The sequence below is a fragment of the Penicillium chrysogenum genome (genome assembly GCF_028827035.1).
Source record: "Penicillium chrysogenum strain IBT 35668 chromosome Unknown utg000005l_segment0_segment0, whole genome shotgun sequence".
NCBI lineage: Eukaryota > Fungi > Ascomycota > Eurotiomycetes > Eurotiales > Aspergillaceae > Penicillium > Penicillium chrysogenum.
In genome coordinates, this window is record NW_026622753.1 from 5035902 (window position 1) to 5053983 (window position 18082).

The 18082-nt window shown below is 47.8% G+C and overlaps 5 protein-coding genes across 5 annotated transcripts; 3 read left to right on the forward strand and 2 right to left on the reverse strand.

The window, feature by feature from the left end:
* Nucleotides 1-18: 18 nt before the first annotated feature.
* N7489_010314 (AAA-ATPase Vps4-associated 1 family protein) lies at nt 19-827 on the forward strand (the record flags this gene model as incomplete). The annotated part of the gene is made up of 4 exons (XM_056716063.1): nt 19-129; nt 230-514; nt 590-663; nt 713-827. 4 exons carry the CDS (start codon nt 19-21, stop codon nt 825-827), a joined length of 585 nt encoding a protein of 194 aa, XP_056563685.1.
* A 3330-nt stretch (nt 828-4157) lies between these two features.
* Nucleotides 4158-5694, reverse strand: dspC (dual specificity phosphatase YVH1; the record flags this gene model as incomplete). Its single annotated transcript, XM_056716064.1, has 4 exons — nt 4158-4596; nt 4682-5032; nt 5293-5526; nt 5651-5694. 4 exons carry the CDS (start codon nt 5692-5694, stop codon nt 4158-4160), a joined length of 1068 nt encoding a protein of 355 aa, XP_056563686.1.
* A 4467-nt stretch (nt 5695-10161) lies between these two features.
* On the forward strand, nt 10162-12437 carry znfA (putative C2H2 finger domain protein; the record flags this gene model as incomplete). The annotated part of the gene is made up of 3 exons (XM_056716065.1): nt 10162-10628; nt 10725-11855; nt 11909-12437. The coding sequence occupies 3 exons, from the start codon at nt 10162-10164 to the stop codon at nt 12435-12437; spliced, it is 2127 nt and encodes a 708-aa protein (XP_056563687.1).
* A 1049-nt stretch (nt 12438-13486) lies between these two features.
* Nucleotides 13487-15100, reverse strand: N7489_010317 (putative acyl-CoA thioester hydrolase; the record flags this gene model as incomplete). The annotated part of the gene is made up of 5 exons (XM_056716066.1): nt 13487-14037; nt 14097-14278; nt 14328-14624; nt 14686-14750; nt 14807-15100. The coding sequence occupies 5 exons, from the start codon at nt 15098-15100 to the stop codon at nt 13487-13489; spliced, it is 1389 nt and encodes a 462-aa protein (XP_056563688.1).
* An 852-nt stretch (nt 15101-15952) lies between these two features.
* Nucleotides 15953-17395, forward strand: N7489_010318 (uncharacterized protein; the record flags this gene model as incomplete). The annotated part of the gene is made up of 5 exons (XM_056716067.1): nt 15953-15986; nt 16119-16170; nt 16244-17054; nt 17119-17293; nt 17349-17395. 5 exons carry the CDS (start codon nt 15953-15955, stop codon nt 17393-17395), a joined length of 1119 nt encoding a protein of 372 aa, XP_056563689.1.
* Between the last annotated feature and the right edge of the window lie 687 nt (nt 17396-18082).

Genomic DNA, 18082 nt, shown 5'->3' on the forward strand with positions numbered 1-18082 from the left:
ACATTTCGGTTTATAATTATGTCATTGACAAACGTCTACCACGTGCGTCGGGTGGCCGATACCTCTGCAAAAGCATGTTTGATTTGTTACAAACCATCAACCAGTGTGATGATCACACCGGATAACAAGGTATGCAATCTGATTTGTGATCTAGAGCATAGTATAAGAGACTGTTTCTTTGCTTGATTTCCTATTTTTATGTATATCAAGTGGCTAATTCACTCCTCAGGACTTCTTCTACGTGTGCCCCGCACATTTGCAAGACAAGCATTTCTGCTCTCCAATCATCGACACGGAGGGCCAGGCAAAACGTCTCAAAGAAGAGGAAATGGCCAAGGAGATCGAAAAGGTAAAAAAAGAATACGAAGAAAAACAACGACGGAAGAAAGAACGTGAGAAGGCGTCTAGCAAGGACAATAAAGACGAAAAAGACAAGGGCAAAGATGAGCCCAAAGACAAAGACAAAGATACATCCGAGTCAAATGCCAACGACGAAAAAGACAGAGATGATAAGGTTCGTAACTTTCCACAGCGAAGGTCAATAAGCAAAATCCTTTGTATGAACGCGTTGACTGATTCTCCCTGCCAGATCGCTTCTATCCAGAAAGGTTCCGGGAAAGAGACAAAGTCAGATGATTCGCCTCGAATTTTCTCTTTGCACAAGTATGTGATAAGCATAATTTTCATGAAGTGACTCCTAACGGCGCAACAGGAATTTCTATCAGATGCGCATCGACCGGCTGCGCAATATTGAAATGGCGAAACGCAATCAGGAAAGATTAAGGCAGCCTTCGCTGTTTCCCTCCGTGCCGTCGGGAAATCCTTAGACTTTCGCTCAATTGTATACTTTGGGCGTCACTATATGTAGGTAGTTCGAGATAAGAACGCCAGGTTGGTTCGGCCAGCGTCATCTGCCAATCTGCCTGGCACAAAGCTTCGGGCGATGAGAAGGTGATGCAAACCAGGGAAGGCATGTTCGACAACTGATGTCCATCACTTCGCACGGCATATCATGTGCTCCGTCAATCGCTGATTATCGAATCATCCATTTTACCCTATGTTTTGACCCGGTTGGAGGTTTACGGAGAACAGCCGACGCAAGATTGAGTCACACAAGCTTCATATCCCCACATATGTCTCCTCTTTCTTAGCGGACGTCCCGCCCAATCATCACCGAGTCATACAATCTTGAGCCGACAAAAAAGGTTTAAGCCGTCGACGTGGCATTGGCGCCCCGTACCGGGCGCTCCTGACTCTGGCACATTCATTCCTAGGACCTATGTATATGTGGAATATGTTTACCTCTCGAATAAGCGAATTTCTGATCCTGCAGGATTCGACTGCAGTAGCAAAATCTACAAGCCTGTAACTTCCATGCAACCCAGTTGTTCTTAGTACACTTTGTCTAACGGGGCGTCCAACGAGAGTCCGCCTTTCGAATGAATGCTCGGCCACTCTCGCCCGGGCAACTGTATATCTCCAGACCGGAAATTGTTTGCTCTTTATTGTTTGTAATATATACCTTAGTCCGACGATGCTCTTCACATATTGCGTGACTTCGTGATGTTGGGTGGGGTATAATAAGCACTAATTAACTAGAGCCGTCCACGAGCCCATCATCAAAACTGCCTCAGCCCTAGTGGGCGGCTTACTCGGTTTCTGTGCCCTCCCGGGCTTCGGTGAAACATCTACTCGTGTACGGCGTATTTGCTGCGGCCATAGGAGATTCGATGCATGTGATACTTGAACGAACTCCCGTTGGTACAAAGACTACCATGGTACATATACCGATCTTTGTATTCTCATCCCGTGTCCGGGTCTATTTCAATGCAAGTCGCTATATATAGCCCACAATATAGACAACTACATGCCCAATTCGCTTTTAAGGCTAGGACAGACACGTGAAAATTTAACTCCAATGACCAACGCAGCTGCCTGGAAGTGACACGATCTATAATTGTTAGAGAATGATAAAGGCCTTTCTCGAACTAGTCAAGCCATGTTCATCGACTGAAGGCTGCCTGGCAGGTTTAGATGGCAGAGAGCACGCGGCCTACTAAACTAGCACAATGGGATTGGATGCGTTCGGGAAAGGCTATATATAGTGCTAAGCTAAAATGATAAGCGTAGGTAGACATTATTATACCGGGATACTCTGTGGTATATGGACAGATACTCCGTATGTTGTCCTCATGTGAGCATAGTACAAGATATGCACGTGCTGCTCAAACTTCGAAGGCAGTGTAACTCGCACAGTGCTATCTTTATTTAGCTAAAAGTATTTGGCAGCCTATTTCGTAGCTCGCTAGTTGACTACAATGTCGCCATGAGACACAAGGCTTGTTCAACGCAGAATAGTCGACAGCTGCACAGATACCACATAGTGAACGAAGTGAGACTAGTACTATTTTTAATGGCAAAATCCTTGGGAACGTACGATTACGGGGTTATCCCAGACATGAACGATAGTACTTAGGCCTCTCCTAATTAGACTCGATCATAAGCAACTGCTATACAACATCTCATCCATACCAAGAGACCAAGCCCTAATCCCAGACAAACCTGAAACAAAGTTAAAAATGCCAGCGATCGACGCAAGGCGATCACGACCGCATTGATAAACTATGTAAAGATGGTTGTGGAAAGGATGTGTACTCCGTACATTAAGTCACCAAGCCAGACTAGATGGGAACTCCACCGGGAGCTCCCCCTGCAAGGCAAAGTGCACTGCCCACCCCCACAAGGAAAGGGTTGCCAATCAAAATGTGAAAGTGACATTCATAAAGTATCCAGCTTGCGAAACAACGGAACCAATGAAGGTTTGTACACTAATTAGATCTACAACTAGTAAGAACCACATATATTATCATCAAGAAACGTCCACTGTATAGTACAGAAACTTCCAATCAGAACACCCGTGGACGATATAAGGGCTGGATTATGGAAAAATACCAGATACCCCAGTAAACAAACACATACCAAACAGATACTGGTAATACCAATACAGCTACCCGCCAATCGGGAAAGCCAGGAAACAGACCCGCTTTGCACAGCCTCCTTCTGCTTCAAACCTTGGAAGTCGGCAGAAGGGGGGAAATTTGGGTCAATCCCGTCATTGGCGTTACGCTGATCTTTGAAACATCCAACTCGAACTGACAGCGCTTCGGTGAGTGGGGCCACTTCCCTGGGAAAAAGAGAGAGTGGAGTCTACTTAGTCCACTGATTTGGGATCTACTCTTTTGGCTAGAGAAACTCAGGTCCTTGGCGCGCGATTAACTATTGCTTTCCAAGGTTGTGCCTGTTACGGAGTGCGTTAGCTGCATATGGCTCGAGGATCAGACCCTGGGAAAATAAACCCAAAAAAAAGACAAGGGCTAAGGCAAAGGCCACGAGTCGACTGATGCACGTTTGGTATGCGGTGCAGCCCTAGGGTAAGGTAAGCCCGTCTGGAGTTTAATTACTATGTACGGTTCGAAATGGGGCTTTGGCTCTGTCTCATATCGCCGACGCTGTATTACTCTATCTTTGAGTTTGTGCAAGATGGTTTTGGTGGGACATGGCATCCTTGTCGAACGCGGGCCTTGGATACGAATCACAAGATAGGTGGATAGGTAGCTTTCGGGAGGACTAATGGCTTGTGCGTTTGGAGATGGATTGATATCAGCGGCTGTACGGATCAGCAGGGGCATGGTGTCCTGCCTAATGTGTGTCTTGCTTTTGTAGATCATGGGATGGAGCATGGGGGAATCTCTTGTCAGCTTTAGCGGCTTGTCTGGAAAGGTCGGAGGCGGTGTTCTTGAGCCTCACTATGCCATTGTCGCTGCCTGTACGGAGTATGTAGAATGAAACGAGACGCAAGGCAGTCATGTTCTTATGGCCAGCGACAATCTTCACTCTCCGCGTGCGGCACGTGGTCATCACCAAAGAGTGGGTGTCTCAATAGACCCAGCTGTGCACGGAGTGTGGAGTGGCTCCCAGGTCCAAGCTTAGATGTACCACATGTCACTTAGGACAAGCCCAGTGAGCCCCCTTGGTTGACACACGATCATCTAGAACCGAACAAAAACAACCAAAATATGATAAACAAATGTAGGAGCTTTAAGCTTTCATAACTCGTAAAACTATGTATGCATGTATGTTGATCATCACTTCTCATCTCAAAGATTGCCACGCCCAGAGTCATTAGCTGCGAGGGCCCGCATTCCCCGGGGGAAGACGGATGGCAGGGTTAACTCTTGGCCCCTGAGCCATGTTGACCTGGTTTGCGATATCGACACGGGCTTTGGTAAGACCGATGGCTGGCACGACCCAACCACCGCAGCTGCAGCGTAGACCCTGCCATGCAAATTTGCCAACGTTGGACCCGCAGATAGGATTGGGGCAAGTGAGGCGCCCAGAGAGGGGGCATCGTCAGGGTGCGCACCATATGTTGTATCCGCGCTAGCCTCAGCTCCCTCAGATGGGAAGAGACTTGGGCGCATCCAGGTCAGGGGGTGGAGGAAAACATGACCGCAATCGGCGGTTACTGAGGACTTGGCGGTGTTTTGCTTTTCTTCCTCATGCGGGATGATGAATGGAGTCGTCGCCAATTTGGTTCTGCGATGGGATTAGTAAATCTGGAAGTTTCTTTTTTATTTGACTCTCAGGAGTATGGGTCTGGATCTTTAATTGTGGGACTGACCTGCATTTCCGACATTTAATTTCAACTGTTCGACCGGTGGCGCCTTGGGACTGAACGGGTTGTTCATCTTCAAACCGCACCGACTTCAGCTCTGGGGCACGGCCGCACGCCACACTGCCTTCGACATCGCGGCGATAAAGCCAGCGCTTGTACACGGGATGATCAGTGACATCATCTGGACAGCCCATCTCATGGTACAAATTCAGCTGTTCCATGAAGCCATCGTTTGGCTCACATAGGGGCCTGCTTTGCTGAAGCAGCGCAAGGGCAGATTGCGGTGTGAGTGCCCCCGGCTGCCGGTGGAGCAGGTAGGCGATGCAAATGGCCGCGGAGCGGGACTTTCCCATCGCACTGGGTCATCAAATTAGCCACTGTACATCTTTCCATGATGGGCAAGGCCAGACGCAGCTTGTTGGATCTTCAGGAAAAGGGTCCAACGTGTATAAGGATGTGCAAAATTCTCAAGCCACGTGTAGATCGCACTTGATGGATACGCGATGACGTAGGAGGCACGAAGCCACTCGAGAATATGCATTCAAGAGGAAACGTATCTTGAGAATCTGGGAGAAACCTTCCACAAGTGAGACTGGAAAATATGTATTCTGACTTACCAATGCACCAGTACACCTCCACCACCGTTTAGGCCGGACTGGATAAACTTGATAGCGGCAGGGAAATGTTCCAATAAATTTTCATCGTCGACATCGTCAACTCCTATGGAAAGATGATGGTAAGGCTTGAAAGTCTCTTGCTCCTCGGCTAGGTTGAGATTAAGACGCAGCACTGAGAGAACATGCGTGATATCTGCACGTGCCAATGCTGATTTATTTTTGGCGCCTATTATGCTACAAATGGCGCGTTAGCAATGAATGGAAACCGCTAAATCAGGATTTGATGGCCAATCTCGAGTCTCAGCTCCATTTTAGCGATACCCGGGCAAGGATTGTTTGTTAGTAGAGTGAGACCAACCCTCCGACATAGATATTGTGGCCTTTTATTTGATTCATGGCCATTTTGAGATATGGTGGATGCGACTCAACAACAGTAAGACGTTTCGTTGATGGTGACAGAGGAAATACAGAATTCGAAGCTCAGCTCCAGTGCCAGTTTGATAACTCGACTCTTTTCTTCTCTTAGATCGCAAAGGCGGAGGTTGAGCCTCGGCCAAACTCAAAAAGTCTGATAGGGCAAGGGTATGACAAAGCAGGTGACTTGAGTGCCTCAGGCCATACTTCCTTTTATAACTACAACATATTTCAGACCAGTGTTTATTTGTGTCAAGGAAAATACTGTTGTATAATTGTCTCTTGACCTGAAATCCATTTATTAACTTAAATATACATAATTAGAGCTGTAAGAGAGTGTAGAGTTTTGCATGGCGTGGCACGTAGGCCATTGCATAAGAATCTCCCCAACTCCGGGTTGGTGCATATATATCACGAGTAGTATTATCATTTTCCTTCTAAGGACTTTATTAGATTAAGTGCACACATTTCTAAGGAGGGATTTAACTAGGCCTTCCCAAAAGTGAGACACCGAATTCACAACCAAACATCAAGGTCATTTTGCCGACCACGTGCCCTTTATGTTCTACATTCAATATACATGTAGTTGTAGACGTAACGCGCAGTTATCATCGTACAGAAGTTTAGAGTGTCTATATTGTAGTCGTAACACAGTGCATACGGAGTCGATATACTGGACTTGTAAATCCCAAGTCTCGCCGAGGGTTTCTCGCAACATGGAGCGCGATTTACATCCAACGAAGGTCAAACAGCCAATCTATAATAGGGTTATGCTTTATATGTTAGCTGTTTCATCTTTAGCTACATATGGTATATTATTAGCAGGTTGATCTGATTTGCTATGGGACCTGCAAGGGGGTGCTCACGGGGCAACAAAAAAAGGAAGCTAGATTTAGGCTTAGTTAGGCTTACCGCGGGGAACTTGGATCTAGGCTGACAGGGATGGAGCAATGAACGGGACCGGAGGCAATATACCACATACGGCCTCACTATGGAGTATGGGTATAACTTACATACTATAAAGTTGGTTAGCCTGTCCGCGTTACATGACCACGCGCTTCTAGGCTGCAGCCCACTAAGGCTTAAGGCTGGCTGCGCCTCAGGAGCAGTTTCAGGGCAAAGACTGGGTTTTGCCAGCCGAAGCCAGCCGAACCACTCCGTACAAAATCCGTTAACCCCTCTCTGCTGACGCCTCTTGTTGAAAAGGTGTCTTTGCTGCCTGTAGGCTCTGGTAATCATTACCCGAAGCAAAATACGGAAACAGACGCCTCAATGGAGTTGTGTACAACACAGTCTACCAATGTAGTCAACCATCACCCACCGCAATCTAATTATTTCCTAAATAAGTTAAGGGCGCTTCCTGGAACATCAACTGGCTTGACGGCGACGATCGATGAGAAATACATACATAATGGGCCCGGGGAAAACTCTATTAGACTGTACAATATACATGTGATCTTGGTATCCGCTCTGTACTCCGTGTACGGAGCAGACGGAGGGTGAATCGATGTATAGAGGCAATACCCCCTGCCAAGAAAGACACTGCCACTCTGCAATTACAAAATCCTGATGTTGAACAACGTACTCCGTACTTGTAGAGCAACCCTCCCTTGAGAGCAGATAATCATTACTCCATGTAGACTTAGATGCTCTGATCAGAAGATCTGATCGTCATACGTGTGATAGGGCTCCAGGGGTATACATCTAACGTAGAGTTCGACCATCTCCTTGGGATGAAACCCCATTATATTACATACATAAATTGTACTAACGTAGACTACTGGGTAAGTGCTCTGTACTCCGTATAGTAACACTAGTCTAATGTGTTTGCGGATAAAATACCTAATTTAGCGATATTTCCTAAAAAGGAAACCAAAAGGAAAAAGAAAAATTGAGATTTTCATTCTCGAAGCTGATGTGGAGCATTCACCCGATTACTCAGCCCTGTTCCCTGCAGCCCTGGAGGGTTTGTTCCAACGTTCTCTTTTCTCTTCTTCACGTTCATCTCCAAAGACCACGTCATTTTCTGGGAATTTTTTTCAAAAATCCAGCTCAACACATCTCACTCTATGCTTGATCACACCACATTCAAAATTCGCACCCCTGCGCTCGAATGACAGGCGGACCGGCAGTGTGGCAGTGCATGCAATGCTAGGCGCTAAGTGGAGCGCGCTAGCAAATCAGTGGGGTCAATGTCCAACGACTCAGCATTGTCCGCTTTTTTTTTGTGGAGGCAAAAGAATGTTCTCTAATGAATGTAGGGCCGAATCCTCCGAAATGCAGCACAAGATCTTGTCGTATGTTTATTGTACCATGAGATTGCACATGTGTTGTACAATGTGCGGAGTACTTATAACCTGCCCACTGTTCATGTTTCAAAAGAAGAAAAACCATCAACAGGAGTGTTGTCGCCGCCCCTTGCCCAGGAGATATTAAGCCTAAATGCCAAGATTTCCAAGCCCCCCCCCGTGTGTATTATCACTGGTTGCGAAACTGTACAAGACCACACAAGACCAATGCCAATCTATACTTCATTCTCCCAATGACTCGGGAGGAGGGTGTACTCCGTACCCCTGTACCCCTCTCTAGCACTTTCTCAACAAGTTCCAGTTCTAGAAGACCATAAACCATGGTTCCTCGAACGTGTTTCTTCCTGGGCATTGTCAAAGCCGTTTTCGTCTCACCGAAGATGGGAGATAGCTTTTTTTTTAAAAAAAAACTTGGAGTATGTAAGTACTCTGCAGTGCCACTAAAATTCGTGTTTTCCCTTTTTTTCCTTTTTTTTTGCATGCAACTTGCTTCTTGAATGAGTGTACGGAGTAAAGATAGCCAAGAGAAGATTGAACAGAGCGTTATATCCGGATTAACAATATGTGGACAACCCCATCATCTGGGTCGCATTTGCGAGGCGTCCAATATACGAGCGACCCCCACCTGTGAGGGTTGGCCGCACGGCCATTCTGCAATGTTATGGTTGGCTTCCATGATCCCGTCAAGTAATATGAAGACTCCATATGGGGTAGGGCGCGTCACATAGATCAGCATGAACTCTGGAACTTGGACTCTGGGCCAGTCCATTCATTTCCCCGTTCTATGGAGTAGACCCAGATGTCTTCGCTAGAAGCTATAGCGTAAGGTACGGAGTACTTGGGACCCAGATGTCTAATACAATAGTGTATCGAACCAATATATCTGGAGACAAAATTACCGAGTCTTTTTTAGCGCTAAGCCTTGTGCCCTAAAAGGAACCTGTTGCCATTCAAACGTGGCTTTTCCACGCGGAGATCTGGAAAATCCAATCGAATTTTTCTTTTTTTATATAAATTTAAATTACGGGATTATTTAATGTTTAATTAGAGAATGTCAAATTATCTTTTTTTAAAAAAAGAAAAAGAAAAAGAAAAAAGTGGAAAAAAAGAAATGATGTTTGCCCTGTAATTGGTATGTAACGGACATGACCCATATACCGACGATACATACATATACGGCCTTCCACGTCAGCCAAAGGCCTTAAGCCTGGTATGTTTCAATTTCCTTTTTTTTTTGCCTCTTTGCCTCTGATTAGTTGAACTTTCACTTTCCTCCCTTCGAGGAATGAGATCACCTAAATTGCCTCTCTTTGCCTGAATTGGATCCAATTTGCACCGCCCGAATTCCTACCCGATACGATCTGGGCGCATTTCAATTTCTTCTGCCTTTTATTTGATCTTCAGCTCTCCAGCTCTCCAACTCAGCCTTCAGCCTTCTTTTTTGCCTTTAACACCCTTTTTTTTACCAGGCTTCAGCTAGTGGGGTACCCCCATTGCATAGAGAGAGTGTGTGTATTCCTTTTATACTGAAATCTCTCGGCTTAATCGCACCTTTCTAACACTACTAGTTATATTCCTTTGTTTTCTTTTCGTTTTCTCCATATTATTTTCAGCATGTGTGCATCTCCTTGAATTGCAGTGGCCAATTTCTATGGGACACAGACCCGGCTCTCCGTGTGTCACTTACGGGAAAACGTTTCATCTTATGAGGCGAATCGCCGAACAAGGGTCCCGAGGTAGGTCGTCTTCAGCCCTATTTCTCCTTACCCCGGCCTTTTATTTATCTCAAGTCCACTTTCAAATGATTCTGACTCTCAAAATTAGACTCAGACTTTATCACTGCATAAAGTCACTCTATTGAACTATTCTCTCTTGAACCAGAAGCTGGACCTTCTGACTCTTCATCGTGAGGCTGGTTAACGGTCCGCTTAACAATCGGAGCTGGTTTCACGACCGACGTTTGCATTCAACTGGATTGGGTTATTGCTGGGATATTGAGATCTTGATTCGACCTGCTTGTTCCGGTTTATATCAAGCTCGACCTTTTCTTCCGCTTTACTAGGTATCTGCCTGATCTCATCTTGAAGTTCATGTGGATGCGCACCAGTTCGTGATTTCGATTCCGGCTCTATGTTCTGGTTCTAGAATGGACCTTCGGTTTTCTCAGTCGTGCTTCCATGATTTCAGAGAACACAGGCACCGTTCTTCCGACAGACACCAATACGCTATGCCCGAGCTGGCATTCTCATCTCACGGCCCGTTACCTATAGCTTCACGAACTAGGACTACTATGGACACTGCCCCTCCACCACTTCCACCGCCACCCATAATCCCCGATTTGGAGATGGGCCATGACGCTGGCTGGCAATACGCAAACTCACAAACTCCGACTTCTCTTCCGCCTATCAACCCGAGCTCAAGCCTGTTTGGAGGCCATCGACGGCCGGTAACTGCCTCACAGGGTGATCCGATGCAGATAGACGGTTTAGAGGGGAGGCAGGGAGCCCCCGTCTCACGAAGCCCCGAAACTCAGGTCCAGATTCAGCCGCCTCTATCAGCTACAGACGGATTTCCGAATGCCATGTCGGTTATGCCCAATCCGGCGGGTCCAATGTAAGCGCACTTGATGTGCGAGGACTGCGAACAACTCCCGGTTTTGCAGTACCGCGCTTTTCTATATCTGGTTGATTCTTGCTAACACATTGACAGCTTGAGTGGTGAGCGCGAATTTTCACTGCGCAGCGTGAAAGACTCATCAAATGCCTACGACCAACACCTATTATCGAAAATTGGGAAGCCTCAAATGGCAAAACCTCCGTCGCCAGGGGGATCTATCAGTCTCGGAACCGACAGCCGAAGTTCGCTCTCGGCGCTCACCGTTCCCTCACGAAGCCCAAGCAATCTGCCATCCCCAGGGCCTTCTGAGGGGTCAACGCTGGATGTGAAATGGCACAACAGCCCTCAGTCCGGGGGTGTTTCTCCCAGGACCAAGGTCAACTGGAAAGAGTATGTTGAAGGCCGAAGCCCAAGCGTGGAGAGCAATGCACCAGCATCAGCACTGGATTACGATCAAGGATCTTTACGGGATGTGAACCGACGCCGCTATCATGGGACAACGCCACAGCGAGAAGATAGCATCAGTTTACCGAGCCGATCGAACCGTGGAAGCTATGACCAGGGCGTGTTTTCAGATATCGAGGGGGAGTTTTCGACTGACGAGCTGGCACCCCCGCGGCAATTCATTCTTCGAGAGCCCACTCCGCCGTATCCCGATTCTAGGCAGGGCATGAAACGACGGGCATCCTCACCTCCGCGTGAGCCGATAAGCGACGAGAGACATACATTGCACGTCACTACGAGTAACGGAGACTTGTCTCAGCGAAGACTCAGCGGTCATCCATTTACTAACACACTATCCGTCAACCCCAACTACCACTACCCCACGAGTCAGCGAACCCTCTCGGCCGCCTCATCCTTGAGCATCCGGACCTCGGGATCGTATTCGTCTACGCTGTCTATTGGAGGCAGCAGTATGACGAGCCTTTCTCCGTACGACCGGCCATCACCAGGTGGTTTTTCGCCGAGCTCCGATCTCGATACTTTCCATGAAAAATCAATCCTCAACCCCAGCCCTCCTGCAGCGCTATCTCAGCCTACTCTTTCAAGACTCCCAGGACCCGCATCTTTAGAACCACCTGCGACAGACGCCACTGGAAAGGTGCCTGTACCGACGACCATTATGAACGTGCCAAAGCCCGCGGCGCCGAAGATCGGCGGGCTTTTCATCTGCGATTGCTGTCCAAAGAAACCCAAGAAATTCGACAACCCAGATGGCCTGCGGTAAGTTGACGCCTAGATGTCTTCATTATCAGACCCAGACTAACTTAGCATAGAGCACACGAGATGGAGAAACAGTACGCATGCGCCTACTGCAACCACCGGTTCAAGAACAAAAACGAAGCCGAGCGCCATCAAAACTCCCTCCACCTCCGACGCCATTCATGGTCATGCGCCGCGCTCGTCAGTTTCCAAGCAGCATTCCACCCCTCAGGCGCACAGTCCTGCCAAACAAATGCCGGAGCTACCCACGACACGTGCGGGTACTGCGGGGAGGAATTCCCCAATTTCCCTCAGGCGGACTGGGATCGACGATTCGAGCACTTGACCACCGTGCACAAATTTGGCGAGTGCAACAACGCCAAGAAATTCTTCCGCGCAGACCACTTCCGACAGCATCTGAAGCATAGCCACGCTGGCACTAGTGGAAAGTGGACTAATATCTTGGAAAATGCTTGCATGAAAGAAGAGCAGCCGCCGGAGCGTCGTGAGCCTCGGGGGCCAAAGGATAAAGCTGCTTCTGGCACCCAGACTGCAGGGCCGTTGACGTCCAACGCCGTCTCGGAAGTTCTCCGCGAGCAATGACAATCAACAGGTTGTGTCTCCCTTGATCGGGGATCTGCTCTGCCTTGTGGCATCCGGCTGCAAGATGGTTCCCCGCAAGCGGATCTGCGCTGTTAATTGCATTCCTCGCTAGTTCATACTCCGGGGTTGGATGATGGTTCACCTTTGTGGTAACGATCGTGTCTTCTCTTCTAAGGGATCGAGACTAAACTCATTCGGATTTACCGATGAGTATCAAATATCTTCGAAACTTGGGTCTCCGCCACATATCTGTTATAACAAGACAGCATCACTCGACATCACTCAACAATCTCACTCTCACCACACCCGGAACATTTTCTCATCCCAAAAACAAAAAAAAAAATCTCATATTCATACTAGAAAAGGCAAAGTGAGACAGGACACTTGACAAAGCCACCAAAGGCCCAAAAAAGCCTGGAATCACGATCTGAAACGAACATTTTTGAAATTTTTCCTTTTCCACGGAAGGAGAAGGGGGCAAAGGGAGTTATAGTCGGGACTGGTATGTTTTTCAGTTTGATCAGCCTCTGTGTATTACCCCGGTTGCATTGCAATGGCCTGGAAGGATCCCTTATATCATTCTCATCTCATTTTTACATGGAGTCGGTTTCATTGGTTCTTCAAGGTGGACTGGAATACTGGAATGCTGGAATACTGGATACTGGATACTGGAATATTTGCGTTCGGTTTATGTCCCTGGTTTTTGTTCTTCTGTGCTCTTATATATATTCCCCGCCCGTTTTATACATACTTTTGTTGGATGGAACTGTGAGGCGAAGGGGCGTTGTATATAGATTCTTTTCTCTTTGCATGGTAGCCTTCACAAAGTATGGCTTTTATGCCTTTGGTCATTTTGATATTTCCAACCACTGGTAGATGTCTTAGTATTGAATGCTACTTTGATCATATAAACTCAATGAGTATGTAGCTAATGTTCCATTGGAAGACAAAAGCAGAAATATTCAAACACACGAAACACTAACCGATCTAAATCTAATGGGAAAATATCTTGCCCAACCCAGAAAACAAAAGAAACCATCCAACCCCATCTACTCAGTAACACTATCCTTGATACTCCGCAACGCACTCATCTTATGCGCAGGATCAATAGCAGCAGCATTCTGCGCCCGACGACGGGCATCAGCCCAAAGCATAAACTCCCCATACCCCTTCGGCATAACCTGCACATCCTTCTCAACAAGGAAAGTATAGTTAAACATGCCAGTGGACTTCTTGGTGCCGTGCTCAACATCCCGCACCTTGGAGTCAACACGCACCTGAACCTTGGTGTACTTAGTGCTATCGCCCTCTCGCTCCTCGGGCTCCGTGTACGAAACCGTCGCGCGCAGGTACAGCACGCTGCCTACGGGGACTGGGTTCTCGAATGTGCTAGGATCGAGAGCAACGAAGTTTGGTCGTGCGTGTGCGAAGGACGCGGCGCAGCAGAAGGCTAGCTCGAAGGTCTGTTTTAGTAGGAAGCCACCGAAGATCATGAAATTGTGGCGGTTGCGGTCTTGCGGTTGCATGATCATGGCCGATTTGAGGACTGTGTCGCTCATGAAGACCTGGTTTGCGGGACGGGTTGCTGGGTTTTGAGGGTCTGGGAAGGTTAGTATTCTTGTATTTGGACGATCCATCGGTAAAAGGGCTAGTGCTTACTCAGGTAGGACATCTCCTTTGTCCACATTGAGTGGATTAGGTTGCTCTCTTCGTCGTCTGGTGATTTCTGTAGGAGACTGCGTGTGCGGAGGGCCTTCTTGGCTTGGTAATTCGCTTCGCCTTTTTGGAAGAGGCGCTTTTCCTCCTCGGTTTCAACGATAAGAGGAGCCACTGGGACGGGCCTTGTTTGATGTTAGTTTGTGTGTATCGCTTGATAATAAAGGAACATACGCCTTGGTCGCCGGGTCCAGGGAGACCATTGTGAAAGCACAAGTGATCAGGATGTCTTCAGGCTTCGCCTCCTGTCCTTCCGGACGGGCCTTGGTGACCTGAAGAGAGATTTCCATACTTGATCGACCTGTCGCGTAGGTACATTGGCCGCTGAGCTCAAGGTCGCAGATTTCCATCAGGGGGTTCTCGATGGTGATTCGGTCACACGCCGCGGTGACAGTGGATACACCGTCACCTGTGTGACGGTAAGCAACAATGCCAGCTAGGGCATCGAGGTCCATCAGAAGAGAGCCCAATCTAGAAATGATCAGTCAAGTGCTCATTTGATAAATAGGTAAGTAGGCTATCAAAAACGTACCTGATATGCCCGGAGGCGTTGAGATAAGAATCCAGAAGCCATTTGTCTTGAGCCAAAGGCAAAATCTACCAATCAGTCAATATCAAACCGACTTCCCACCAATACAAAAGATCATGCGTACAGCACTGTAATAGCTATCTGACATCTTCTTTGGCGAGAGATCACGCTTAACGCTCTGGCCAGCATTCTCCTGTGGTCCAGCCTTCCGGGCCTCGCGAATTTGGGTCAATGCTTCAATCCATGGTGTCTTGACACGCATGGGCATCCACGTCGGCCGGGACGCTGCCTGAGATGGCGTGGAGTGGAAGCCCTGGGTGTTGATACAGGATGGCTGAGCTGCGACTGCCGCTCTGGCGGGCAGCGCAGCCAAAGATTTTGAGCGAGCAAGCGCTGATCTTCTGCTGAGGCCAAACATTGTGTTGTCAAAGGAAGGGAAACCAAGCTGAGATAGAAGTGTAGTAGACTTTACCCCTGCTCAACAAATTGACGATGCCGAGGATCCGATGTATACAGCGCGAATTAGTGACCAAAAGAGATTTAATTACCCGGTGGCTGGGCAGAAAGTGACCGCCCTGGTAACTGGCAATGTACTCGATTCAATTAGTTTATCCGAATGGCAGCTGGCTTTGAAGACAATTGGCCTAGCTAAAATACACCAAAGCTTACATATTCTCTTGGGTTGGAGTGAGAACTCATGAGTCTACGGGTTAAGTCTCTCATGGTCACTGCTGCTTACCGTATTCGTACCCGGTCCGGTTAGCCCCCGGCGATTCTCGGCCCGGATACGAAAAGCGATGTCATCGCTCCCGATCGAAGGTTTGATATTGTTCTGTAGATGCGGTTTGTAGCTGAAGGTGGCCTCTAAAGCAAAGTGTAAGTGTATGAAGGCCCTAGATATAATCACAATCGGGTAGTTCTGTTAAGCGGGCTAATGCTGACGCCGGATTTTGATATACATATATCTGTAAGGGTATGAGAAATCGTCCTTACTGGTCATACTTCATAAGGCGTTCCAGGGTTGAAATCGAATACGTTCAACTGCAAGGAGCTAGTTAAATGTGAAGGGAACATCGTAACCCATGGTTTATATCTTGAAATTCATTTAAGCTTAACCAACGGGGTCTGATGGCCAAACGTCAAAATGAGGTCATCGATGAGATATTGATCTATAACCCTCACTTCAAACATTGAACACAACTAGCTCTTTACCTCTATTTCTATTCGAATTGAAGAACCTGGGATCAAGAAGGATTCATCTATTTGCAACATGAGTGACCCAACAAACCCACATATCAAAGAGCGTACCACACCCCAATGGGCTCTTTACCAGCGAGAGAACTTCTGGAAACAGAATGAAGGAACGACACCGCTGTTCAATACAGGAAAGTCTTCACTATGATTCCTAAAACCCCCAGAAATTCTAACTTCCATAGACCCCCGAAAACTGGAAGAAAGAGCCAAAGAGAAGCTGAGCGAGGGCGGCTGGTACATACTACCTCCCCATCATAGCAGTCCAGATATCCCAAGACACATAAACTAACCTCCAAACCCGCAACAGGTACTACGCCTCCTCAAATGCAGGAATGTCAAACACACACCTCGCAAACCGACAAGCCTTCTACCGCCACCGACTAATCCCCAACCAACTAATCGACACAAACAACCGCTCAACAAAAACAACAATCTTCAACCACTCAGTATCCGCCCCAATCGGCTTCGCCCCAATCGGAATAAACAAAATCTACAGCCCAGCCGGCGAAGCCGCGGTCTCAAAAGTCGCCAGCGAGCTGAATCTCCCCTACTGCCTCTCAACAGCCGGCAGCACGTCAATCGAAAAAGTCGCCTCGGCAAACGGAACAGGCACAAGGTTCTTCCAACTGTACATGCCGCACGACGACGAGGTAACGGTCTCACTCCTAACACGGGCGTGGGAAAACGGCTTCGACGCACTGATTCTCACGACGGATACGTGGCAGCTCGGATGGCGACATGACGACGTTGCGTCGTCGAACTATGCGTTCTACCGCGGATTCGGGGCGGATGTGGGGCTTTCGGATCCTGTTTTTCGGAGGAGATGTGTTGCGGATGGTATCGATCCTGATGTTGATGTTGTTGCGGCGTCGACGAAGTGGATTGATTCTGTTTGGCATGGGCGGGCTTGGTCGTGGGAGAAGATTCCTTGGTTGATGGAGACTTGGAGGGGGATTAGTGGGGGACGGCCGTTTGTTATTAAGGGGGTTCAGTCTGTTGGTGATGCGAGGAGGTGTGTTGAGCTTGGAGTTGAGGGGATTGTTGTGAGTAACCATGCTGGGAGGCAGGTTGATGGGGCTGTTGCTAGTCTTGATGCGCTGGAGAGGATTGCGGAGGCGGTTGGGGACAAGATTTATGTTATGTTTGATTCTGGGGTGCGGGGGGGCTAGTGATGTTGTTAAGGCGTTGGCGCTCGGGGCGCGGTTTGTCTTTATTGGACGGCTTTGGATTTGGGGGTTGAGTATCCAGGGCGAGGATGGGGTTAGGCATGTTATGAAGTCGTTGCTGGCGGATTTGGATATTCTGATGGGTGTTGCTGGGTTCAACGGGGTTGAGGATTTCAATCGGGACATTCTTGGTCAGTCTTGTCTGCTGTGTGTGGTGGAAGGATGGATGCTGATTTTGAGATACAGAGTCGGATCCGAAGAATTATACGCTCATGCCACAGAAGACTTTGTGAATGGAAGACATTCCGGGGTGGGTGCTGCTTTTGATTTCACCTACAGCATTGCCTAGCTTGTAAACAGGGGCTGCTTGTTACTCTACACGTCTTCGGCTGTAAATCTATTCAGTGACTACCTAGGTGACTAGCTGTATAATGAAGAGAATGTGATTAACACCCCCCATGTATTCCGTGGGACCCGTCAAGTGGCTATGGAGCCACGACTTTGTCAAAGAACATCCACGAGAAAGCCTGGTTTGATTTGGGTGTGGACCTATATGGACCTCAACAACCTTGGTAATGTTGACGTCTTTATGTATAGGTGATGCACGGCCCTTTGCCTCGCCTACACGATCTCATGGGGCTACGGAGAGACGGTAGGCGAGAGGGCTGAGAGAAAGAAGGAAGAAGAAAGAAGAAGAGAAAAGGAAGAAAGCTGACAGGAGCCCTTTTATACCCCCAGCAACACGCACCTTCCTCAAGTTGGCAGCTGACTTGCACCTTCCCTCTCAATGTCGCACCTCACTTGCCCAATCCATAGTTAACTATAGGAAGTTCATATAGAAGCCTTATAAAGTGGCATTGATCAAACACGTCTACAAATTGGAAACTGTTTATTATGAGATTGTAGCATCTTGCCAGTGATAATGTAGACTTTTGTCTATCTAAATAGAATTAATAACAAGCCATGTCCAGTTCAAACGA